Below are 27,572 nucleotides of genomic sequence, written 5' to 3' on the forward strand. Positions count from 1 at the left end.
CGTGAAATAACGCTCTCGCTAAATTTTGAGCGTTACTGGAATCGGTTTACAATACGTTTTATGTTGCAGTTATAAGCGATTATCTTGCGTACCGGTGTGGTTGTGTGTCTTGTGTACTCAGACAAGCAAATAGTCATGGGTAGCGGGGAATGAAGACTAGGAATAAATCTGAAGTGGGGAATGAAGACAAAAAGGTTGGGAACCACTGAGCTAGATTAATATGTAACAATATAGTACCAGTGGTAATTGCGTTCATAATAAAAGATGTCGCGGGCCGCATGCGGCCCGTGGGTTGAGAACCCCCGCCTTACACGGATGATACGGCGGGAAGGAGCCTAGATAAACCTACACTTAGGTAATTCTGCAGTCGACCTTGAACGGACTCGAATCCACAACCCACTGGGGTTGCAGCCGTAGATTATACCATTACGCAATACTTGACGCGAGGTCCCGTATCCTGCGCATTCTGACTGTAGTTACATGAAACCTGATATTTTGGGACAGCCCCGCGCTACTCACCCTCATAGCGTATCCAGCAAACTCGAATTCACGAATAGTAATAATTTACTTGCGATTCAAAGCTCACGTAACAAGGATAAAAAGAAAACGATAAACAGCAGTACGCCCGGGCGGCGTTCGGCCAACAAGATTTGCTCCATTGCTCAAACGCATAATGTAACGCATAAAAAATCGACAATGATTGACGGATACAGCGACGTGTCACATGATTGAAGTAGAAGTTGGATAGAGTCCAGCCAGCGTGAAATAGCGTACGCAGCTACGCGATATTAGCGACGCAAAAGTTTCAAATCAACAGCAGAAGGTTAGGATATCCCTAGGAATTCATATTTTGGTAAAGACACGATGCAGCCAGAGGCGGTCCAAGTAAGGTATTCAATTTCTGCACCGTAGAAGTAAGGTTTTCCAGTACGCATTCTGGGCCTAGTTCTACACTTTAAAAGTAACAGTCTAAAATCATAACCGCTTGCGTAATGAAAGTGGTAGCCTACTCCGAAAAAGTGGAATTGCCTACTCACTCAGCACCTGGATGTAGCCCGTCTACGCGTTTTTTTCGCATATTGAAACTTTACTGTAGTCCGCGCGTTATACGGGTCACAATGAAGGTATAAACTAAGCACGCTTTGCCTCAGTGATAAAAACCGGCGAAAGAACAAAGTTTTGCCATATCATCAATCTTCGTGACTTCACAGCATGGTAGTATAGGGACACAGAGGAACCAGAATCTACCACTGCTAGACTGGGAATATAGATATATTTCCATGTAGCTTACAGGCGTTCAGATGCAGCCTTCGCAGTTTATTTATTTTCCAAGTGATGACTGTAAAGCTGTTCAAGTGTTCAAATATATGCTGTGAAGATTTGGAAACGCGCATTAAGCTGTATGCCATGTCTTTTTATCGGCTGAAGAGATCGTAGTTATCGGGGAATGTGCTAGTTATCGATTTACCGGCTCAAAAATCGATTTCAGTCTTTATTCTGGCAACATTGGTCTAATTTATGCCTTTGCTTCGAAGACATCATCTAGCCCCAATCTACGGGTTACAAAGCACACACCCACAAGTCAGAGTCCTCTTAAACGACATGTCATATTGCACGTTGCTAGCCAGCTCGCAGTGTATCTTCACCTCTTCCTCTGCGATTGGTTTGCAGCAGTATTTGTTCCGCACGGCCGCAGTGTCTGCGTTGACGTGACACACGTCTTCGGGGGCGTCGTCCGGGTATTGGTCTGGTGTTATGCAGGTGGAGTGGGTCGGTACTTCGCTTGGGTCTGTGGGTAGGGCCGATTCGGAATCGCCTTGACGGGTTCCGGTGCCGCATGAGCCGGTGTTGAATGTGCCCTGAAATGTATGGAGATGATGAGTGACAGGGGCGGTAAAGTATTCATCGTTGGTACTCAAATATAATAACGATTTCTGAGAAAGAAAAAAGTATTCTAGGCCTGTAATTGAAGTGTTGTCTGCCGTTCTCTCCACAGAGACGCTCATACCCGCAAATGACATGCCCAAATCAGACCTATATTCGGTCTAATTATGGCCCTTTTAGGAGCGAACATAACTCCACACCGCTGTGAACGATGCGGTGAACAGTGAGATATCACAGCCGATGCAAAACAGGTCGATTAATCCATATCGAACGTCTTGAAATATTGATATCCACGAAACGACGCACCTGCACAGAAGGGCTGTTCAAAAATGATATTTTGTTTCAAATCATACTGGCTACTTGATAAAATTGTTAGGTTAGGTTAGGTTCCCTAAAACGCTGCGCGCCATTTATGGCTCAATTCCAACCTATAGAGGCATTGCTATGAGTCAAAACAGTTTTGGATTTATCTGGTAAAAATTTACATAAAAGTTTTATAGATTTTATAGGCTACCCCATGGTTGTCTGAACATCTGTGTTTTTGAAGACCGTCATGCAAAAAAAAATCATTTGAAACCGCAGTTGCAAAAAGGTTTCAGTTGATTCGCTCGAATTTTTCGCCATTCCCTGAGTTGTACGCTATCGTTGTTACGTCACTAACCCGTTCGCATCCTTCTGGCAGCGCGATGAAATTGTCCTTGGGCGTGGGGTCGCAAAGCTCAGTCCAATTCTCTGAAACAAATAGAATCGGGGTTACGTATCCAAAATTCGTTAATTCCCCGCTTTTGAGAACTCACTGTGCACGGTCAGGGTGGCAGGCTCGGACCTGACAGTCCCGGCTTCGTTTTGAACCTCGCAAGAGTATTCGCCGCTGTCCCATTCCATCAGAGTCGGTAATATCAGGCTGAAAAGATCAAGATTAAGGGAATATTTAACGGGCCATATCCACCAGCGGTTCCAGTGTGACATCACGACGAAAGCGATTGTTACTACATATTAGTGATACCATATTGGTGATATGTTGTTTTGAATTCTCTACAAGTTAATGGCGAATGCTCTTGACGAGTGTCCGCCGAAAATATTCGGGTTTATTTCAATATGGATATATAATATATTATTCAATTGTTCTCCACCTCTAAGAAGCTCTTCTAAAGCCAGAGCACATTTATTATCACTCGCTTTCAGTTATCTTAACGAGATTCGTATTGCGTAACCAACTACTGTAATTTCAAGGCGTGCGGTTAGATATCACATCCAAACATATTTTCGTGTTAGCCAATGTTGTGTGTACCAATGCATAATGTGGTATCTACCGCAACATCTATAATCCAGAATTATACACCACATTATGCATTGTTACACACAATATTGAAAACACATAAAATGTTGACATGTGGTGTCTAACTGCACGCCTTGAATTTAGAGTGTAATTATGGCGTTTCACCAATATCTTTGCTTTACCTGGGATTCTGCACACTGTAACGAAATATCCTCGGGTCCAGAACCGAGGCGTCCTTGTACCAGACGTACTTTGTGGGCGGTTGCTCGTACTCGGCCTCGCAACAGAACACAACTTTCTGGTCGATCAGACGCACTTCGTTCTCGGGCGGCGTAATAAAAACTGGTAGATCTGAACATGTGCAGTAATGTATTTAGTTTTGAAGTTCGTTATACATTCTATACAATCGACAGTGGCATGTGATGATAATAGCGATCCGGAGGTGACCGTACTGCGTTGCTACATCGTAACTTGGGCTGAGCATCACGATTTGCGTATTCAAATGCAAGTCCAATATCAACTGTAATAAGAGTCGACTTTTTATTTCGAGTTACAAAAATATACACAACACACAGGAGTTAGTTTATCAACGAAAATTAATGTTTTGATACTTTCTTCTCGCCGCGAGAGCCTTAACCCCTTTGAAATCTGCATCCTCTGGTGGCTTCGGCCAACTTCTTCAGGTCATATCTTGCCTCGTATACGTCCTAGAGGCCTCATATTGGTCTGTACGAAAAGCTGACAATCTTCTGATTTATATGATACCTAATTCGAAGGTAGAAGACATGACAATTTCCGAGTACCGACGATCTTACATGAGGAGTTCGGCCGAAAATACGCATGCCTAAAAAGTGGTTATCACTCAAAATTTCCAGATATTTTCCGAGTGGGAAATATAGTCAGAAATTATGCCAGAACATCATAAGTAGACTTGTACGGTATTCTGTGTAATTTTTCACTGTTTCAAACATCTAACCTTGTTATGGGGTGTATTCTGAGGGGGTTTGTTAATTGTGGTCACGCTTCAGTGATTTTCAAGAACATAGTCAAGTTAAAATCCAAGTTCGTGGCCGAATTTGAGTCCTAAACTGGTTTACTATGCCTGCAAATGGTTGGATACAACTATACAAAGTATACCACGTAGTTTCATGCCATTAACTGAGAGGTAGGGATCCGATTCGGTATTGATCTTGAACTTGACCATTATGACCACGCCCATATGTAAATTTTTATATATTTTTGATTTTTTAATATCTGGAGACCCGCACGGCTTACGGCCATGGTTGACGGCTTGTTCGAAACCAGGCAACGGTGGCTACGCAATGATGCATCATTTTTGACTCTCTGACGCCATCCTGGGGGTCGGCATAGAAAAATGAAAGAGAGAAAGAGATTTTTCAGAAAAAAAGTTTGTTTGTTAAGTCTCGTAAAAAACCCTAGACATGTCTTGGGGAGTCGATCGAGGGCGGAAACGGTAGAGCCGAGAGGAATATAGTCTTTTCAAATTCATACCGTGACCTCAGCAAGACTTAAATCTGGGCTGTTTCAGTTTAAAAGTGGGCGGACTATATTCCTCTACCGTTTCCGCCCTCGATCGACACCCCAAGACATGTCTAGGGTTTTTTACGAGACTTAACAAACAAATTTTTTTTCTGAAAAACCTCTTTCTCTCTTTCATTTTTCTATGCCGACCCCCAGGATGGCGTCAGAGAGTCAAAAATGATGCATCATTGCGTAGCCACCGTTGCCTGGTTTCGAACAAGCCGTCCACCATGGCCGTAAGCCGTGCGGGTCTCCAGATATTAAAAAATCAAAAATATATAAAAATTTACATATGGGCGTGGTCATAATGGTCAAGTTCAAGATCAATACCGAATCGGATCCCTACCTCTCAGTTAATGGCATGAAACTACGTGGTATACTTTGTATAGTCGTATCCAACCATTTGCAGGCATAGTAAACCAGTTCAGGACTCAAATTCGGCCACGAACTTGGATTTTAACTTGACTATGTTCTTGAAAATCACTGAAGCGTGACCACAATTAACAAACCCCCTCAGAATACACCCCATAACAAGGTTAGATGTTTGAAACAGTGAAAAATTACACAGAATACCGTACAAGTCCACTTATGATGTTCTCGCAGAATTTCTGACTATATTTCCCACTCAGAAAATATCTGGAAATTTTGAGTGATAACCACTTTTTAGGCATGCGTATTTTCGGCCGAACTTCTCATGTAAGATCGTCGGTACTCGAAAATTGTCATGTCCTCTACCTTCGAATTAGGTATCATATAAATTAGAAGATTGCCAGCTTTTCGTACAGACCAATATGAGGCCTCTAAGACGTATACGAGGCAAGATATGACCAGAAGAAGTTGGCCGAAGCCACCAGAGGATGCAGATTTCAAAAGGGTTAAGAGTAATCCCTATTGGTTGGCAGTGAATCAGCATTCAAAACATGTTGCACAAGGTTGCGCATGTTCGCAGAAACGATATTTCATCGAGCTGATTGACCCGCGGCATCGTCACAAAGTAGACGCAGCATTGCAGGCGTTCGCCCCAACCCAGAACTCACACAGACTTTGATGAGCTCCCAAGGCTGGGAATAATTGTATACGCGAGTGATTCGATCGAATATCAGACTTCGAATCAAGTCGAATATCACTTATTATGACATCACATGCTGATGCGGAAAGTTGAAAAACGGACGGAGGTACCTTTTATGCGACAATACAGAGAACGCCAATTCCACATCACATTAATGATAAGTTGGTGTTTCTCCACCCGCGTACCACCCCTGATATAGGGGTGTGAATATACAGTATACACCCATGACACACGAAATCAGAACCTCTAGCTCAGACGTATACCGCGGTATAAATCGTTTACAACATTTCAATCCAAATCATGCATGCACGTAGGCACGCAGGACTCATAGCCACGATGTAATTCTGGTAAAGTTCTGTTTTCATGTACCGCCCTTTTCGGCCCTTTGGGTGTGAATACAGACTATTTTCGCATCGTGGTCCGATTGTTCAGAATCCAGAAAGTTCTCTGAACGAATGGTTGTTCTAAGACCCTGGGCTACGCCGCAGTATGCCATCACCCCAATTCACATCCGTCCAGTTGTATCGATACGTAACATAACCACGAATACGCAACTTTTCTGCGATACTCACACAACTTGGTCATAGCGTATTCGACGCGACCCCTTTTGTTATCGAACTGAGACTGCACTGGCAGCACGCGGCTCACGCGGTACATCTTCTTCTCGAGCCGCAGCTCGTTGTCACCGTTAGAGCAGACCCCGGCTATTTCGAACTCCCCCTCTATGTCAGTGCCGGCCAGCAGCAAGGTGGCGCCAGACGCTTTGTACACTGGAAGATATTTGGCATTATGCATAGAGGATATATTCGACTTTAACAAAATATGATAACCTAGTTTGCGCCAACGGAAATCTAAAAATAGTACATTGAGCTTAAGCGATCTCTTCGCCCCGATTATTCGTAATTTCATGCCAGTGAAGTTATATTTTGTGATACGATTGTTGATATACGATACGATGACCTTTCCAATTCTCTACTAGTTGCTGACGATTAACCCTGACGAGTGTCAGCCGAAAATATTCGGGCTCATTTCAACATGAATATACTGTTCAAGAGTAAGTAATACAGTTAGGCATTGAAACCCACTCGACTATACTCCGAAAAAGTACCCGTTATTCGTTTCTGACCACCTCTGCGTATAAGAATAATAAAACCACGGTGTATTTAAGACGTCACAATCGATGAGCGACGCCCCGAGTCGCGGGGTCACTTTTTCGCGTCAAGGCTACTTATCGACTGATGCCAGATTACGTGCAACTCTCCAAGCAGAATTGATAGAAGTCTACAATAAGCCTATAAGCGAATCTCGTTACCTTTGACTCCTGACAGCGGCCGATTAAGTTCGTCCGTTATTCTGCCCTTGACCACGTGACCTTCGCAGCTGCATGTCCGGCAGTCGGCGCTCAGAGTTCCCACTTCGCACACGCGCGTGCAGTCTGAAAACACAGTTATGATTCGTTGATTTCTTGCGATCAAGCTCAGACAGTCCACAAGCGCACGTGCTATATTGCCCGAGGCATTAACATGGCATAAAATATCTAACCCGTTTGACAAAATCGGAGAGCTGAGTGATTCCATTCATTCATTAGGCTTCGATCGGATGATTACTCACAGTATGGATGGTTTTAAGAGTTACCGTAATATATGCACCTTTTAGAGACCACAAAGGAAATGATCCAGTTACACACCGTGCTTAAGATATTTGTTATATTTTCGACCATGTCAACACGCTTTGTGATAATACCGCGGGTCTATCACGACTTCACAGAAGTGTCGTTTCCACCAACGCCCGCAGTTTCGTGCTGAATGTTTTGGATTCTGTGTTACGACTGATCAAGATTTCAAGGATTCCAAGAAAGTCCAACGTTTATGTTTTATGGTGCGCTAAGTTCGAAGTTTTTTTACGTGCCATCGATACTTTTCAATCTATCATCCCCCCCCCCCCACTTATTTTTTTGAAAAATGCCAAATTTCAAAGGTTTTGTGTAAAGTAATTTGGCAAACTAGGAATCAAATATTAATCACAATGTTAACTCTTAGTGGCATGGGCCGTATAATTCCAGTACTCGAATTAATAGTTTCTCACAACTCGGCTCAAATCATGACAATCAAATCAATATTCGATTCGGACTCTGTTAGTCGAATGTCGAATCATTGTGCAGTGCACAATGTGCACGACCCTATTCGGCAGACAAGTTCCATACCTCTTAGCAGCTTGTTTCCGCACGCACTCGCTACATATAACACCATCGTGACAAATACCAATTTCAACAGTTGGAATCCCGCAAAAATAGCGACTGAAGCGCACAATAAATGACCGCCACCGGGCCGCAATGTATACATTTACTGAGCACAGACACAATTGCGAGTTGCGACGTCTCAATTTTTACAAACTATAACAAAATCAGAACACCAGAGCGCCTACACCAGAAGTGACAGCTAAAATACGGGATCAAGGGCGATATGTCTGGGATTTTCAGACTAACGCGCCTGAGTAAACCAACGGGCCCTCTAATCAAACACGGGTGCCGTGCAGTTAACAAGTTCGCCAGCGTCTAACGCGAGCAGATTAAAACCGACCATGGTACGATCAAACAACAACTCACGCAGTCGGCCGTATGTTAGGATTGTTCAAAGATAACTCTTTTCCCGGATTCCAGCCAGTCACTGATTACACTGTCAGGTTACCCTAAAAACGCTGCACACCAAATCCGGTTCAATTCAAACAAGTAGAAGCCGCCGCAGTTAAATTTATTACGAAAAATTGATAAAAAAAATCAGATTTTTCTGTCAACCCCGTGAAATTGTTGAGTTGCCTTCATAATCAAGGATAATCCGAGAATTATCAACGAAAAACTCAAACAACTCCGCTTCTCCTAGTTGGAATTGAGTCAAATTTGTATTGCATCGTTTTTGAAGACAACTCGACAGTTTCATGGGGTTGAAAGAAAAATTTGATTTTTTTTTAAATTTTTATTAAATTAAAAATTTCAATTGGCTTATACTTGTTAGAATTGGACCAGATTTGGTGTGCAGCGTTTTTAGGGTAACCTGACAATTTGATCAGTGAATGGCTGGAATCCGAAAAACCTACCGTATATACCAGACTTAGACCACTAGATAATTTTAGTTATAGTTTAATTTGTGAAATGGTGCGCTCACGCAGAACCCACCCTTGGGGTATATTACCATAAAGAATTGTGTATCTCGTTTTCACCTATTGGAAACGACGCGAAACAAAATTACGTATCATATAGTGCCGCTTACCCGACTTCAACCTGCGCTCTATGGTGGGAATCGGAAAAATACACGTTTTTCGTTTACAGTGCGCGATCGAAATAGGTTAACCGAACCTGGACATTGAGCCGGGGCGTCGCACATTCTGGTTTCGTATTTCGGCCCCGCGCAAACATTACCGCCGTCTTCCGGGCTGGGCGAGTCGCATTCGCGAGTTCTGTTTTGCAGACCGCGCCCGCACGTAGCGCTGCATTCGAACCACGGCCTCCAGTTACCCCATTCTCCGTCGACTTGAATAGAAAAAGCAACGTTGTATGGCTCACGTTATACGGAATGAAAGATATCTTATTTTAATACTTACTAGGTTTTGATGATTCCACAAGTGGTTCTGAATGGAACAAAAATGATTCGATAAACAAACAGATCAATAAGTCAAGGAAGGGTGGTCATTGGTCAGTAGGGTTGTTCAAAAATAACTCTTTTTTCGGATTTCGGGGATTCATTGATTAAATTGTTAGGTTGCCTAAAAACACGCTGCATACCAAATTTGGCTCAATTCCAACCAGTCCAAAGCACGGCAGAGCCACTTTTAATTTTCAAATTCATTTTTAAAAAATTCAAATTTTACACTCAACCACATTAAATAGGGTGTCCGGACAATACCGAGAAAACCATTACCGAGAATGCCATTACCGAGAATGGACACCACCAAGAATGGACATTACCTAGAATGGACACCACCGAGAATGGACATAACCGAGAATGCAATATATGCAATGCAGGCATGTTATGCATATGCACAGGTCGTGAGTGCATCACGGCGTTGCCACATTCGGTATCGATGCTCAGGTATAAATTTCTCGACAACGTCAGTCCCAGTAAGCTATATTCTTGACATTGGCCATTCTCGGTAATGTCCATTCTCGGTGGTGTCCATTCTCGGTAATGACCATTCTCGGTAATGTCCGGTCTCGGTAATGTCCATTCTCGGTAATGGCATTCTCGGTAATGTCCATTCTCGGTAATGTCCATTCTCGGTAATGGCATTCTCGGTAATGTCCATTCTCGGTAATGTCCATTCTCGGTAATGGTTTTCTCGGTATTGGTATAGAACCATTAAATAGTCAAGTTGCCTGAAGGAACGCAGCATAACAATTTTTGTTCATTTCTAACCGGTAAAAGCGAAGTTATAGCAGTTGAAAGTTCTGTATTTGCAAAAATAACGTTGAATGGTGTGGTAATCCCAGAATTATCGATGAAAAACTCAAAATAACTTACTAATTCTACGGGTTGGAAATGCGTCAAATTTCTTTTGCATTGTTTTTGTGGGCTACCATACGTCCGTTCGTCTTTACGAGGATTTGTCTTCATTTTTTAAGAAATCGAAACTGTCCTCCGAGGACGCCCAAATATCCCCCCTTTTTTTGGCAATTCGTCCTCTTTCATAGCTTTAACAGTCAGACGATTGTACAATGTACACGGACAACAAAAAAACGCCATATAAATGACGACAAATCAGGATTTATACGGCAACGATGACGAAACATCAACGTTAGCGCGGGTCTTCCAGTAGTCGAGTTGAAAAAATTAACTTTTTACGTCAACACAACAGTATTTGTAGTAAAAATTTTCAGATTACCCCTTTCCTCGTCCGATTTCATAAGTATGTGATTTCGAAAAAGCGTACTCTTTTCCGAGTCTCAAAATATCGTAACCCTAATCTGAGGCGACTAATTTTGAAATAGCAAGACCGTCGTGATTCATGCAAAATGAATAATAATACTCTACAAGCATGCACAATCTTGCGAGATGAATTCACGTTTATGACAGCTTTACTCACCCAACACTGACGGCCATACGTAAAAAAACATCACCAGCGCCGCCAGCACGAACAGCGTAAGCGCGATGCCCACAGTAAGCGCCACGCATTGCCACCGCGGGCAAAACGGCTTCTTTGAAGAATAAGGCTTATCGAAATTCAACCCCGTGTTCGCCATACCGCCAGGGCCCAGAGTCACTTGCATATTCTGCTTCGAGGATTTTCGATTTTTGGTACCGTACAGGTTGTTACGTTTATAAATAGCGTCTGTGGACTTCTTTCTGAACGGGTTGCATTTGTTTTTTGACTTTGAAGCTATGCGGGATGCTTGTTTTTGAGATACGTTAAACGCGGAGCCTAGCGTGTAGCTCGCGCTAGGATCGAAATTGTGCGTCGCGTCTGTTAAATCGGGTTCAAAGTGTACTGCGGAGTCGCTGCGTAACAGCAGTGTTTGTTGCGTGATTTCTTCTCCACTGTGACGTTTCAATTCAGCGTCGTTCTCACAGTATTCTTCGTCGGCGGTTTCCGAGCCTTGGTCAGGCTCGGGCTGAAATACGGGCCTGGGCGATTGCGGGTTTACGGATGTGCTTCTGTTGTAACGGTAGCTGGAATAGGCGTCCCCTGCGTTGGCTTCGTACGGTACTGTTGTGGTGTTATAGTCGCATCCTAAATGGTGGGAAATTCGATACTGTTGAAGGCGCTTGGAATGGTGGAATACACTTGGGGCGTGAATATCAAACGTGGCGTAAGCGGATTGGTGGAATTATTATTAAATCGCGCCCTTATTAATCGAGCTGCATTTGAGATAGGCACCAGAACAATGGTTTCTCGATGGTTTTGAAAAGTACAAAAATACAATATAGCAACAATTTCAACAAACATGTCCAATGTTCATGTTCATCTTTTTAAGTCTTACGACTGACTCGCATCTGGAGCGTACGTCAGTAAATGCATTCAACCAGATTCGAAATACAGAAAGAATATATATATTATATAAAACTGCATTTCGAATTTGGTTAACCGCATTTACCGACATTCGCTCCTGGCGCGAGTCAGTCGGAAAGCTAAGTCTAAAAAGATTTGGCAGTAACAATAAATTGTTTGCTGCGACACTGAACAATGAACATTGCATTCAACAATACATATTGTCAGGAAGAAAGTTGATGTAGCATGTAAAGTTGCAAGCATGGTATATGATTATATGTAACGAATGTGGAAACTTTCCACACCATACCGCACTATGTATGTTGTGGCGTATGTTGAGCCCATAAGCAATAAGCATGGGTTTGAATATTAAACGAATTCTAATAATTGGCCAATATCGATGTTGTGTATTGGATACTATATCCATACTCTGAATTGGATACGGAGTTTCGCATAATACCGAATTACTAATAGAGAGATGTTGGTCTTTCCAGCTCACATCTGGAGTATCAGGTTTGAAAGTGATTTGTCCACTCATGCACTCGCCCTCGCGCCCAACAATTTCAAACTAAGTCGAAATTCTACGAGGAAAAACTGAGATTGACCGTAGGTAAAGAAGGCAATGTTTTCTATCGGAATTAGTAATACTGCTATTTGCGGATTATGTAATGGTACGCAATACGCACAGGCGATGCGGTCAGAAGAACATTTAGGAATAAGACGCAAATCGTAGGCCCCGATGCAACATTAAGGCTTCAATATTATACCGAAAACGCGATTGTATAATGTATATAAGGAACCTAATGTAACTTCAATCAACACGACATCACGACACGCAACCTTCAAAATCCACAATTCAATGCACTCAAGGCGTGGAAGCTGCCTAGTTACGCACCTCAGCTATGCGATACCTCATATGCAACTCACGCAATAACCTCTATCAAGCGAACTTTTTGACGCGCGTATACAAATTGCGACACATCATATTTACAAGGTGAATCACATGAAAAATAGACCAAAAAAGCAATTTCGACTGTTTTCGAGTTAGATTCGCGAGACAGATTAAAACAGAGATTAATCCGCGATCCTCGTAAATACGATTTCGCATTCCTAAAGCGACAAAGACATTCTGCCTGCAAATGTAATCATCGAATTTTTCAAGCTACACTGAGACAACACTTTACTTCAGTATCTATCTGAGGGGTTACCAGTCAATTTGGCACTTGGTGAATTCTGCGCTAGGCGACGCCGTAATCACGAATACATTAATCTAAGTACCGAATTCCCAGGCAAAATATCAAAATTCACGCCCATATTAGTCGGTCGAACATTCATTTTTGCATTCAACAATACAATTTTGATGCATTGCTTTAATATAGTAATAGATATTGACTATATTGTAACGACAAATTCATCAAGTGCCCAATTCACTAGTAGCTATCTGAGAACGCGATACGCACCGGTTACTATGAGGCTAAACTCGCTGGTACAGTGTAGCCCACAACTAATCTGGCACTGCTAGCCTATTTTTTAGTATTCTTCCCATGAGGATATGACTTGGCGACAAGCAAGAGATAGCTCAAGTCCTCCCAAATCAGATAATACTTGTTCCGCGAAAACAGCGCTGTCAACGGATTTCCTTCGCGTTAGATATTCAAAAACGTATCTCGTGAACACAATTTCGACGATTTGACGGACGCAAAATCAAACCAGCTGCGTGATACACCTTCCGAAAATGTGTATCATCAATCTAATCAGGGCGAGGCACGCTCGAAGTTCACGGCCATATTTGGCTCAAAACAAGATGATTATAGTCCAGATGAGCGTACGCTTTAAGACGCTATGTTACATCATCGTAACAAAAACTGCGGCTACTTCAAACCAATTAATATCACGCTCTACCGCGCAAAGACACTACGAAAATGCGATTCAAGTTCACCACATCGAAAAGCTGGCAACGGACTTGCACAGCTGGAAAATTTTCAGCTTTTGTAAGCTAGATTAGAATTTTGAATTATAGCGATACATTTGTTTCCGAATTAGACTAGAATTAGAATTACAGGTATACAATTTTCCAAATTATATTAGAATTAGAATTAGTGAATTCACGAAAACTTGGAAATTGAATCACGAGCAGTTCGTAATAACTCGCATGTCACGAGCACGAGAATTATCAATGTCCGTACAGCAAGCTTGCCTCATTTCGCACTATACAGTTCTCATGCAGTATTTTCAGAAAAACCATAAATTAGAATTGGAGCAAAGAAACATTAATGAATTACAACGGAATTACATTACCGGCATTTCGCTCCAACTAGGCCAATCTGACAATTACAATTATCTAGCTGTCCAGGTCTGGCTGGTAAGACATATCGAAATATTCCAATCCAGGTTATGCCAATAGAGTGAGTTCGTGTATAATCAAAAATAGTACGTTGAGCGTAAGCCATCTCTTATTATTCGAGTCTGGTGATATGACTGTTGAGTTGATATGTACGAAGTTCTTTTGAAATCTCTACAAGTTGCAGACGATTACCACTGACGAGCCTCAGTCGAAAATAGTCGGCTTTATTTTAATATGAATAAATTGAATATATTATTCAATTGTAAGTCGTACGACGACGGCCACTACGCTGTCGCTGTGTTAACTACGTAATGAAGATAAACGATTTGAACAACAGTACGATAACTTACGTAGCAATTAGCATACTGCATGTTTTAGCATGCCTATCCCTAATATAGATCAAGCTTTCGGCACCATTACCGCACCGCATAACCGTGTCAGAGGTTTGTAGACTGCCGATAACGGAGAATTCGGTGTTTACCAAATAATTGTCATCTTCCTGGCACCGTTGCGTCACAACCACAGCACAGCGACTCAGTAAGTGCGCAATAATACAACTTAAAATATTAAACGAACTTCACAGTTCACACCCATAGCGACTGATGAAATGATTGATGACACATACCCGCAATCCCACTCTCCCCGGAAGACACGTTCGTACCCAGATTCCCGGGATACCCTCGATAAGTGCCTGTGTTGGGCGGCAGAGGCTCGTCGTCCATGTTCTTTCTGTCCTGCGTGTAGTATCCGTACTGTTGGCTGCCGCCGCTGTTTTGCAGATAGCCAGGCTGGTTGTAGCCTTGATGCGAGAAATCGGACGCTTCGTACGGAGGCGCGTGGTAGTTCTCGGCGCTGTCGATTTTTCCTTTCGCTAATGAGCGATCCATTCTGCGACCGCTGCAAGGCGCAACATGTTAGAAATTGGTGAAAGACAGTTGATGCATGCACATTGCACAATTGCACAATTGCACACTATTCCGGCACTAGACCGGGAATCAACGAGAGGTAGCCAAAATCGTCAGCATTGCTACTCCAGTAGAAGTAAAAATAATATCTCAAATTTTTACTCATTACAAGTAGCAGAAAAGTACTGCAGATTGTAGTTAGTTTTAAAATTGAAAAATACTGTATATTCATATTTAAATAAACCAGAATGTTTTCGGCCGACACTCGAAAAATAACATTGTATACCAGCAATCGTATCACCAAATATGACGTTATGCAAACACGAACAAACGATGCGAACAGATGGCTAAAGCGCCATGTAACATATTTTTAGATTATAACACGACTTATAAGGAATAGGAATAGGCCGATATTTATTTTTGTACTTGATGTTTTGCGGCATATAAACCAACTCATGACATAGACACACACGATCTGTGCATATGCATACCATGAGTCAATAATGTGCATTGTGCATGTGCAATTTTGCATATATGCCGCTGGACAACGAAGTTGCAGATATAGCATTTTAAGCCTTTCTAAGTCTTGCACCACCGTTCCATGTTATCCCAGATATGTTAACACCAAGAGGGGAAGCCACAGGTACTAGTTTAACGTATTTGGTCTTTGGTCTGACCTGGCCAGGGATTGAACCCACGACCTACCGGGCGCTCCACCATTACGCTATCTTGTCGGAGCTCCAACTCTTGGCGTAGTCAAAATACAAACTCATCACTGTCGAGATGAGGCTCAACAAGACTTCACTGGCGTATGACATCGGGAAGAGTTTATCGAGAACAGCCAAAAATTACAGATCGAAGACCCCCAAATTGAGTAGATTCAACTTGTTGCTTGTAGTAGCAACGTGACACGGTTGATTTGTCATCGCGAAAATCGACTGCGCAAGCAGTAAATCACAAACGCGTAGTTGGAATTGCACTACACATATTATGAAATCATTCTGCTATTTTAGTGTATAATTATTATCGATGGGCCAGGTTGTATTGCGAAACGAAATTTAAAATTACGAATACATCGTTCGCTGAACTTATCAAATTAGGAGATAATTATACGTTGACGGTTTACATGCAGGTGAAATAAAAGTATTATCTGACACGAAGCCACCGTGTCCGTAGATACATTGTGTCTAGAGCGGTTCCTTGGTTGCAATGAGGGGAGGTTTGAATCAATTCGATAACGTAAGGTGCAAAGTTTTCCCCGGAATCACAACATCGCGCACTCATCTCGCAAAACAAATTACGAAGAAGCGTTCCACGAATCGCTGTTTAGCGTACATACGATTTCATTCCTATCGAAGCACGAATATAAGGTACATCGAAAACTGATACACAAGTTAACCGCGCGCGCGCCAGCATTACGAATAGAAGGTTTGGATGTGTCACTGTATGGTATTTTTGAAGCTGACGCTTTACGATGGCGGTACGTATCGTGGGGGCTGGGGCATACTAAATCGACGCGCCATCTGCATGATATCACCTCACAATCATTTCGATGATCGACCTTCTACGCGTTTTGTAAACAGCACTCCCGCAGATTAACGCGAATTCACATAGGAATTCACATCGAATTGCATGCGCAGTAAGGTTCAACAGGATTGCACGCGAACGAGTACTTGCTTGCAATGCCAACTCTGTTAAAACTTGACAGTAAACCAAATTTAAAGTTTACTTGTGTGACACCAAGACATAACGAATCACCAATGGTCAGTATTATTTGATAGATAATTTCATTATTTTAAAACACCACAAGACTGCGATACCATGAAAAGACAGGAAGGTGTCGAAATGACTTGAAGTACCCTTCGAAACCAGACATTGGTTGGAAAGAAATAAGGGGAACTGATCACGTAAGCGTATGTGAGCCGACTTTTGCCAAATAGTAGTTACCTGCAGACGGATATCAGGGTTGTAATGACTCGAGTCATGACTCGACTCGGCAGAGTCATATGAAAGTCGTGTATCAGAACCGATACTAGAAAAATAGGCCCATAAACCCTATGTCATCAGTTTGAATAAACATGTTAATAGTGAGAAAATTAACTATAATATGAATTCGAGGCCAGCGATATCACTAAAGAGTTTCATAGAAGTGAGTTGAAGTCAGGTTTCTAACTCGATAACGAACATGGAACTATATGACTTGGACTCGGACTCGAGTCTTAACAGTATGAATCAGGCTCGCCCCGTTGCTCCCTTGGACTTGACTCGGTGGTGAATTGAATATGACTCGAGTCAAAACTATAAAAGTTGAATTGACTTGTGACTCGGAACCTCGTGACTTGGTTACAACCCTGACAGACATACATTTATTACTGTGTCGCCTATACTCTTGAAATCTCCAATAGGTGACTTCACGAGGGCGCTGCATAGCGTACCAATGTCTCGCTGTGTTTATTTGTATAGTCACTTCTCGAGAGGCCACTACGATCCCATTACACCGTTTATTAACCCTTCAAGACCACTCCAAACCGCTCCCGGTGTACGCTTCGGTTCATATATGTGATTTCACGGAGGTAATATACCGCGTACAGGTGACAAGGATTGTCTGACCGTTGAATTGGCGATAGCGATATGGATAGTATTGGCATTCACGTGTGGGGCACTTAAGGGATTAAAAATGATAACTTCCAGCTGGGGAAAATTATAAGATCACCCCAAGTTCAAGACGGATAAGTGGTGACACGTCAGTAAATACGTCGCTGCGTTTGCCAACATAGATTCATAACAGCTATGCGAGGGCGGGTTCATGTGAGTATCCTATCTGATCCGATGAGATTATCTAAATTCTAAATTTTACCACGAAATAACCGATTCTATTAGCTACACGGTTCCCAACGACCACATACTATTTCTGTAGAGTGTACAATCTGTACGATACAACTATCGAAATCCGTGGGGTGTAGGTGTGCACGTGTACATCTGTACATCTTTTGAGGTATTGTTTGAAATATAATTACGCCATCCAATAAATCTAGATTGAATTCAACAACAGCGAGAGAGTCTCTATGGTACTGGTTTTAGATGCATCAATCCATTGATTTGTCAACGTGTGAAGATATGCGGTGCCCCAGAGGCTGCTGTATGACGATTACGTCATGCGACCCTCATTATGTATCCAATCAAGCTCATTGCGATCGAGGTTCGTATTTATAAGAAGTCTGAAATTGCATATTATGGGAGATATTCCACAACCATGGATAGCTCAGGTGAAGATAACCATAAACTTCACTGCAGTGGATGGAAAGTACTGTAAGTAATTATCAGCACACAGTCCTTAATCAGCTACATACGCTCGGCGATGAGCAAAGACGCTGAAAAACTCAATAAATCATGCCTAAACTCACCTTAAAGATTCGTTAAGACAGTGCTGCGAGTTCGCTGCGTTCATTACGCCGCGTTTGCCTCCATCGAGAAAGACCAACCGCGACTGATGGTCCTCCCTGTTGCCAGGAAGAGACGGTGAGAAGCTGGGAGCTTTATTACGGCGATCGTACGGCAGTGTGGTCCTGGAGTAGTTGGGTAGAGATCAGGCAATATCTGATACACGGTGCCCGACATTTGAGCATGCCAGATGCCACACATTGCGACACAGTGAAAAACAACTGCTGACGATAGATAATGGGACATTTTATCGCCAAAACGAACCCGTATCCCAACGCTGACATTACAATTATACCTATTCAATCGAATCTCATCTAATATAATATCATATAATCCAAGGTTATTAACCCACGGTTATGGGGTCCCCGCAAACACCGAAATAATATTTGGGGTTAAAAAAATAGATATCATCGTCTGACAGGTGAACAGGAAATGATGTCAGGAGTCAGTAATAATTGTAAGTAGTCCGTGAAAGGCCAATGAAAATATATAGATGAACTCCCTTAAACTAGATTATATTATATTATATATGGAATTCGTTGCAATGTTAACGATGTGTGCCCAATTAATGCAGTTAAAAACAAAACAAAATTTAGAAGTCCACGCTAAAAGTAATGTGAGAACTCCTATAATAAAAGATCATGCTAAATGCTAATATCCATTTCGTCCGTCTACAATTCTAGTTCAGATATATTCGTATCAACACATCACAGCAGCAGTCCAGATAACTTTTCCAAAAAGGAAGCGGCCAACACCGCGAGGCAACAATGTTATCTCTACACGACATGATCGAGATAAACCAACCTGTCGATGGTCGAATGGCTCCCAGCGTGAGGCCTTTGAAAGCTCGTATAGCCGTCGACGTTTTGCGATGAAAAGCTATAAAGCGGTGCTATGGTCGGTGACGTCACGTCTTTGAACGTGGATGTGCTGCCGCCGAAGTAATCGTAATTCGAACGCTGCGTCATACTGGGGTCGACTGATAAGGAAGTGCCTAGTTTTCGATGCGCTATTTCCCCGGGCTCCTCTTTGCTACGGTCAAGCTGTGAATTATATGTAAACAGAGAGGTTAATTGTGAAGTTGGTTCGTGAAGACGGGAGCATTTACTATCAACAACAGAAAAATAGACCGTTTCCATTTTGACGAAACGGTGAAAACGTGGAACAATGGAAATGCTAGAACGCCTAACAAGTGTACAATGCACGTGCTGTCATGCACGATAATGTTGGCATTTAAATATGCATTCAATCAAATCACCGACGTCTTTACCTTGTGTACTGTATAAGCATGGATCGCTGTGGTAGACTTGAATTGGACAATTAGATAATAATTATAGTTTCATTCAACTGATTAGGGCGAAATGCAGGTAAACTAATTCTAATCTATTTTGTTAAATGTTTCTTTCTTGTAATTCTGATTCTAATCTAATACGCGAAATATTTCTGTGTTGTAGTTTTAATTCTAATTGTGGTTTTCCTGAACTTACTAAAGGAACTGTATAGTGTGAAACGAGCCAAGCTTGGTGGACACTGGACAGACATGAATGAACTCGGGTTTGATACGAACTGAACTTGATTCAGTGTTCAAGTTCTAGAAAATTTAGTAATTGAATTTCTATCTAATCTGATTTGAAAACCACTGTGCAGATATAATTCTAATTCTAGTCAACTTTGGAGAGAACTGTGTAGCTATAATTCTAATTGTAATCGAATTTGGAAAAACGAAAATTTTCTAGTTGTCGAGTTGCGTACTGGGACCAAAATATCACGCGACTACTTCTCGAAGTTATTTGCCGGATCCCAGAAAATAATACCCTTGGTGCGCAAAGGAACGTCTACATACCATTATAAAATACAACGGTCATATTTGGGAACCATACGATCGCAAGCATATAGGCCTACGGGGATTTCAATAGAATAAACTTGCAACCCTTGCAACAACTACTACTACAGCTCAACCGATTCGCGAGATATGAATAAGTTTTTATTGCTTCCCCCAGTAATAGTGGTAGCATCGCACACATTTAGACGGCGATTTTTCCCAAGTTAAAACAACGACACAGACACATAGCCTTGTAATTATATTTGGTGCTGGTGCCGGGCGCGTGACGTGTGTGATAACTTAAAAACGTCGGCGTTATCTCAACGTACTTGGGTAACCCGATAAGATCCAGATGACAGAGCGCGTATGAGATCAATGAGATTTGCGGTTACCGGAAAAGTGTTTTAAGAAGGCCGTTTTAGTTAGTGTCGTACACACAAATTGATCTGGTTTCGGGCGTATGGCAGATCGTAACGATTCAATTTGGGTGTGAGCGGATATCTTAGCGAGCAATAATGGTGAATTTCCGTTGAAATTACATGGAATTCGCATGTACGTTGTACAATTGCTTCAGCTCTAAATCCATTTGAGGTAGCAATCATGGTAACGAACACTAAATATATTTCCATCGTCATATAACATTTATCAATAAACTATTTATCACAAATAAACATTAACTGGAGGGAGGAGGTGGTCGTGTTGAGACGACAACGACTAAATGTTCTAGTCGCGCAGGGCATGTGACGAATTTTTTCAGAAAATAAACCGCCAAGCGCGCGTTTCCTATTAGGTAAGCAGGGCGTGGAGGCAACAGCATCGGCAGGCGTACAGAAACTAGGACGAACGGATTGGACAAATATATTATTCTGATTCCATTTGGTTGTATAATTAAACTCGAAATACGGGTAATACAATTGTGATCAAATTTGTGAAATGTTTCTACGCTCTGATTCTAATTCGAATATAATTTCTCATTTCCCTGAAAATGGTACAGGAGTACTGTATAGCGCGAAACGAGCCAAGCTTAGCGTATGGTGCTTATGAGTATCAACTCGTATTTAATATGAACCGAAATCGATTTTGACGGGCCCTTCAAATACTAAAAATTGACATCTCCAATTAATCGCTCGTTTACCGAGTGCCCCCCATAAAGAAACCGCCACTTTCACGAACTGAGATAAAAGGGGTTCAATATTTTCGCAAGACTGCGACCAGAAAAGCCTTTCTATGACAGTTCTTCAGCGATTCATACGCAGAACGCAGTGTCTTTGAATTTACTGAAATTGTTGAAAAACGGTGGCCTTCTTTCAATAAGACTATATTTTTGGAGCTTCGAACCCGGGCTAGGCCCGACCCTGTTTTTATCACTGCCTCATCACGTCACTACAAATGACCTTTACATTACCGCACCCCAAATGTGCATTGATCGATAAACATCTTCCACGACAGTACATTTTCATAAAACAGTCGCGCGTTTACATCGTGGCTAATGGAACGCTGTCAAAATAGCGCAAACTTGATACTTTTTCCCGGATTTCGATCGATAACTTCGTAATATTTGTCTTGCGTGGCGTGAATTTCGAATACTAATCACGCGCGCAAAGGCAAGAACCGTAAAAATAATGTTTGATCTCTGCCCCTTACAATCGGGAAGTCAATCCGAAAGGCCCGCAATTATCTTGCCAATAAGCGTGAACAGGATAACAAAGATAATAGCACCGGGGAGAAATTAGTCAAATTGGTTCATCAGTGTAAAGTATTGTGTGCTTTGATCCTACCGTTCACATACATATCCATCCAAACTTTTTCACTCTTTTACTTCGATTATGTTATTCCAGTATATATCCATATCATCACTGATGGAACATGAATGATGTGGAGCACAATAATTTTGAACGGACAGATTGTTCCACTCAGTCATGCCATGACCTGCAGCAATACTGGGATATCCTAGGCCCCGGCCACGCAAACCTTATATTAGTTAATGTCACTGATACCGATTGCGAAACCTTGTTTTAAAATGAAGAATGGGGCAACTCGGAAATTATATTGGTATTTTGTTCCACTTTGTGACAATGCTGCGAGTTGGTCACGACTTCACAATGTATGACATTTCCACTATTGTGCACAGCGTGGTTTCGTATGGTGCGATGCGACTAACCGAGGTTTCAAGGCTTCCACAGTGGTAAATAGTATCGAAACTTTAATTCGTGATGATAAATGACCTCTCAGTCGCGAGTGGCGTATAGTCTCAGTGATCGAAAAAACCATCTTTCACCGAATCATTAGAATAATAATCGATTCAGAACCAAGTACTCGAATCATTGTGCGCAGCCCCAATTGTGAACGCACTTCGCAGTAAAACGCTGCGTTTCCGTCCGGGCAATTTACGATTCGAAACTCGATCACCGGTTACTACATAACAATTAGCGACGCGGGGTATGATCGCATAGTCAAACAGTTGACAAACTAAGCCAAACACTCTATAAACCGTTGATTTTGACGGATTAGGACGGCGTGACAAATTATGCAGCGGGGGCAGCAGATTTGCGAGGAAGAAATAAATACATCTCAGACATCTGTCTTTAAGAGGATTACCGAATCGCAATGCTGGCTCGTCAAAACTCACGGAATTCGGTTTGTATATGTTTACCTTCGAACTGGCCATAAATCACGGCGAAATGCAATGCGTGCAAAAGGAAATGCATGTGTAGATAGGAATACTGCTATATACGTGTATTTTAGGGCGCGATTTGAAGTGCTATGCGATTTGATTCGACATAAAATCGATTCTACCAGACTTGGCGTAGTTAAACACCGGGAAAAGATATCGGGTACCACTCTGTGTGCAAAATTCCAATGCTATATTTCATAATTTATTTCATATTCCACGACCGCATGGGTGAAAGAACCAACAAAAATTTCATCAAAATAACAACAGCCGTACAGTACAGTGTAAATTTCGGACGACCCTTACCGCACATCTATGAGAAAACAATGTAACGTTCATTCGTTGACTTCAGCTAATTTGACACGGCCTCCGCAACGTTTGAGAATTTTCCGTGAATGTATGTATAGTCTAAAGCAGCGGTTCTCGACCGGGTGTCCGCGAAGCATTTCAGGGAGTCCGCGAAGCACTTTCAGAGGGTCCGTGAAGCCTCAAAATATTTGATGACATAATTTGTATTTTTTTGAATTCGGAAAATAATGAGGCGGTTTCGCTTCGTTACTAGTAAAACTCCGGAGCTAACCTCAACAGCATATGGCCGTCTGAGATGAAATATCCTACCGTGCAGACTCATTTTGATTGCTAAATTGCCCATAGCCCACTGGTACAAACATTTTGCTGTTTCGAGATGTTTTGTTGGGGATTGTGGATATAAAAAGTTGGACGAGTAGGTCAATCACGGTGACTTCGAAATGTTCAAAAATCCATTTTCTCCTGTGATACATAACCATTTTTCAATAATAACTTGAAGATATGCTGCTAGATAAAAATGCCCAGGCTTGACGTTGTATGTTCATTAAAGAAATCTGTTTGTCAATGTTGGTGCCATATTTGTTGCGATCATACCCAAATGTGTCGTCGGAAGCCTTCCGCGTTATTATGATATTCGCCACATCTATACATATATTTGTGGAAATGGTTTTTCGGCACTCGTTCATGTCAAATCGAAGGCGCGTATTCTCAAGACACGACCACTTACTCCAAGAAATGCAGTTGCGGAATTCGCTTTGAAATAATAGAAGTCAACCCAATTTCTACACGATTAGTATGATCTTACTTTCAAGAAGAGTCATTTTGTTGATGGTTATCACTAAGCTACAGTTATCATTTGCACAAGACAGATGACGATTGCACGATAATTGAGTCAAGTTTGAACTAAAACTTCGTGGGGGTCCGCGGTGGTCCGTGACGGAATGAGAGGGGTCCGTGAAGACAAAAGGGTTGAGAATCACTGGTCTAAAGTCTGATACCGTGTTTTAACCCTATTATTGCTCGTACCCCTCGGGCTTTCGATCGAATTTCTCGTTTCTCATCATTTTCAATACAACATTTGGTGGTACCTATATATTGAAATCAAAACGACGATTGCCATGAAATTGCGCGTAACGCGGCGAAAAAGATTTTCGAGTTAAATAAACTGACACAGAAGTCGACTTCAGAATTCCTATGCCCAAGTGTTGAAGGTTTATCTAGACTCCTCATCGTCATCGTCGCCTCATCCGCGTGAGCGGTGTCTTACAAAAAGCCTAGAAGTGGGCCGTGCTATAAGTCGGCAGTTAAGGAATAAAAATGACGAATATCGGCCTGGTGTAAATGACCATTCGACAAACACCATGAATACCTCAAAAACAAAGAAACTGACACAGAAAATATTCCACTTGTTGGTTTGCAAAATAATTTTATGGGTATGAAACCTAACGGTATTCTAGAAGCAATCTCAGAAAAGGAAGTGTCCAATTTTTAATCTATTCGTATTGAAATAAACCCGCATATTTTCGACTGGCACTCACCGGGGCTAATCGTCAGCAACTCGTAGTGGATTGAAAAGAAATTGCATATTAACATACCGTAGGCCCGGTATCACAAAATATGAAATCACCGGTGATACGATTGTTGATATAATGTACTTTTCGATTCTCTACTAGTTACTGGCGATTAACCCTGAGTAGTGTCAGCCGAAAATATTCAGCTTTATTTCAGTATTGAAACATTATTCAATTGTATATTGAAGTTCTGTTTCTTCAATAGTCTATTCGTAAGGAGGTAACTACTTATACACTACTCCTACTACCCTGTTTCTATACGGCCGAGCAATCTGCACTGTCTGCTAACCAACCCGTATCAAGCCTGCGCGTAGGCACCTCAATCCGAGGCTAATTGTTATCTAATGACTCGGAACAAGACTATCTCATTCCCCCACGAGTGAGTCACTTACTACCGACCAGCCGGGGTATAGTTAAGAAAAATAATTGGATCCATCGCCATGCAACGACAACTCGTCACGTCTCTTTGGGACGGCAAGTCGATAATTATTCAATTATTTTCTACAGCGCAGGTAATAGAAGGCGCCTGATCGACTCTAAATCCTTTAGCAGAAATGACTTTAACGCTAATGAGCCCCCATATCACGGTATCCAGTGAACGGAATATCGATGTACGGAATATCCACTCGAAATTCTAAAGGAGTCCAGCGTGATTCATCAACTCTTGATCGGTAAACATACCGGTAGTGACATGCTGCCGAAATTTTTACATTAGTTTCTCTTACAACTGTCACTACTAATTGATTAAAATATATTCACTATAAGATTGAAATAAATCAGAATATTTCCGACTGACACTCGTCAGCAATATATTATTCAATTGTATATTTCAAACTGTCACTTCATAACTATTCAATCGCTTTACACGCGGAAACACATCAATCGAGCTAGCAAACATCTCATGAGACTTGGACCTGTCGCAACTCACGCGCTTTGTCAATGCTCTGGCATTCGGCTGACCAACTGTTGCAGTTGGGGATCGTGTTTAGAAACGCGAGGTTGAAACCAGATAGCCAAGAGCCTCTCAAGTGGGCCTTACCTCGTTCGAGCGTAGGGAAGAAGTTTTTTCGGACGACGTCGTGGAATTTGCATTGGAAGGCTTGGGAGGCCGCTTGAAAGAGCTGAAGTCGCACGCTCTGGTGGCCATCGCACCGAATATACAAGAAATAAGATTTCTAGGTAATCTCGCGTATGAATAAAACTGTAAACATAAATTTCGAACATGGCGATCAAGATCATCGTGCGACAACTCCATAAAAAGTTGATAGTCTGTCAACAGTAACATCACTATATTCTCCAAGCAAGACCAGACATGTACTGTACATTGTACACAAAGTACTGGATTTTCAAAATGTGCAACTAAAACTGGCACTAACGACCTTTAAAAATCCGAACTAACGAACCAATGATGAGCAAACTAATAACTGACAACACAAATTACTAAATCCCAAACGAGCCAAGAAATATTGGAGATAGAATCGGCATTTCGAAAGGATGGGGTTCAGAGTTTGAAATGATGAGGGTTTCGACCCCCCAAACCCATCCCACGCCACTGTTAGTAGTGATGACTCTGAGCTAGCAATGGCGACAAAAACATCACACAACAGAACACCGGTATAACGATTCACGGCAAATTACGACACGTGTTTTCTAGTAGTAGTAGTAGTTGTTGTTGTTGTTGTTCTGCAGCTATTTTTTAATGCGCGACTAGAACTAGAACTACACCCTTTTCAAAATCCCCAATAGAACTAGAACTAGCTGTACTCAAGTAATCGTAATTTACCGTTAACTAACCAGATGGATAGTTTGTAGTTTGTACAAGCCAGGACAATACGATACCACATGTGGTGGGAAAAATATTCATTGTTGTTACATAAAGTATGTTTGTATTACGAAAGTTATATCGGAAAAAGTGCGCTCGTAACAACGGAAGACATGTGTGGCGTCACAGGAAACGGGGTTATGAGCGGACATGCTAGTAAGCAGAGTTGGACATAAAATTTTCAGGTTTTCTGTACACCAAGCTTGGTCCGTTTCGCACGATACTGTGCTCCTGTTGCATTTTCAGGAAAACCACAATAAATTAGAATTGGAACATAGAAACATCTGAAATTATATTTGAATTAGATTACTGTCATTTCGCTTTAACTAGTCTAATCAGATAACTAGAATTGTCTAGCCGTTCAAGTCTGTTAGTGAGCAAATCGATCCGAGATTCATTCGTATGGCTCAATTACGAGTTCATATCCTGATATATGGTGGCTGAGGACTGTTGTTCTGGAAGTTTTCAAACACTTCAGTCGACAGCTTCAACGCTGGCAACGCAATTGTAATTAACACCGACCAACACAATAGCCTCGAGAGTTTCCCACAAAACTCGAAGCACGACAACATCAAGGCCGGACGCTTCACAAAAAGAGATCGCAGTATCGCGTGTCTTCGGTATGTTTTAGCCTGGAATTCAGCCTTTCGCGTCGCGTCACGAGATGGCAACTAACACTTTGATTGCAATTTGACCGCTCCAACACATTTGCACTACGCCAATACAGCTGGCTATCTTACTACTTTTTCACGTAATAAGAGCCCCCGAACAAATTCTAGCATTCCTGGTTAAGGATGGCAAAATCGATCGCTACAATTAGTGTTTTGTTCAAGTTACATGAATCTAGTTTCTAGTCAACCAGTAGCCATGCAAGTAGTCAACAAAGGCAACTAGATAATTCTAGAAATGCCGGTAATCTAACTCTAGACCAGGG

General features: G+C 41.9%; 1 protein-coding gene across 2 annotated transcripts; it reads right to left on the reverse strand.

Annotated features, from left to right (window-relative positions):
• Nucleotides 1-546: 546 nt before the first annotated feature.
• LOC145452777 (uncharacterized) lies at nt 547-27,572 on the reverse strand. 2 transcript variants are annotated; one of them, XM_080330922.1, is made up of 13 exons: nt 25,856-27,572; nt 19,248-19,486; nt 18,407-18,568; nt 14,723-14,985; nt 10,851-11,495; nt 9,372-9,398; nt 9,127-9,300; nt 7,087-7,209; nt 6,347-6,544; nt 3,346-3,514; nt 2,682-2,788; nt 2,546-2,616; nt 547-1,859 (listed from the first exon to the last, which is right to left on the reverse strand). In XM_080330922.1, exons 1-13 carry the CDS (start codon nt 26,099-26,101, stop codon nt 1,554-1,556), a joined length of 2,730 nt encoding a protein of 909 aa, XP_080187048.1. In that variant the 5' UTR covers nt 26,102-27,572; the 3' UTR covers nt 547-1,553. The 2 variants fall into 2 exon arrangements, with proteins under 2 accessions (XP_080187048.1, XP_080187049.1); XM_080330923.1 differs by having other exon boundaries at nt 14,723-14,994; nt 25,856-26,017.

This window comes from Botryllus schlosseri, chromosome 12 (genome assembly GCF_051294905.1).
Source record: "Botryllus schlosseri isolate E-star chromosome 12, Bs_hap1, whole genome shotgun sequence".
Classification (NCBI taxonomy): Eukaryota; Metazoa; Chordata; class Ascidiacea; order Stolidobranchia; family Styelidae; genus Botryllus; species Botryllus schlosseri.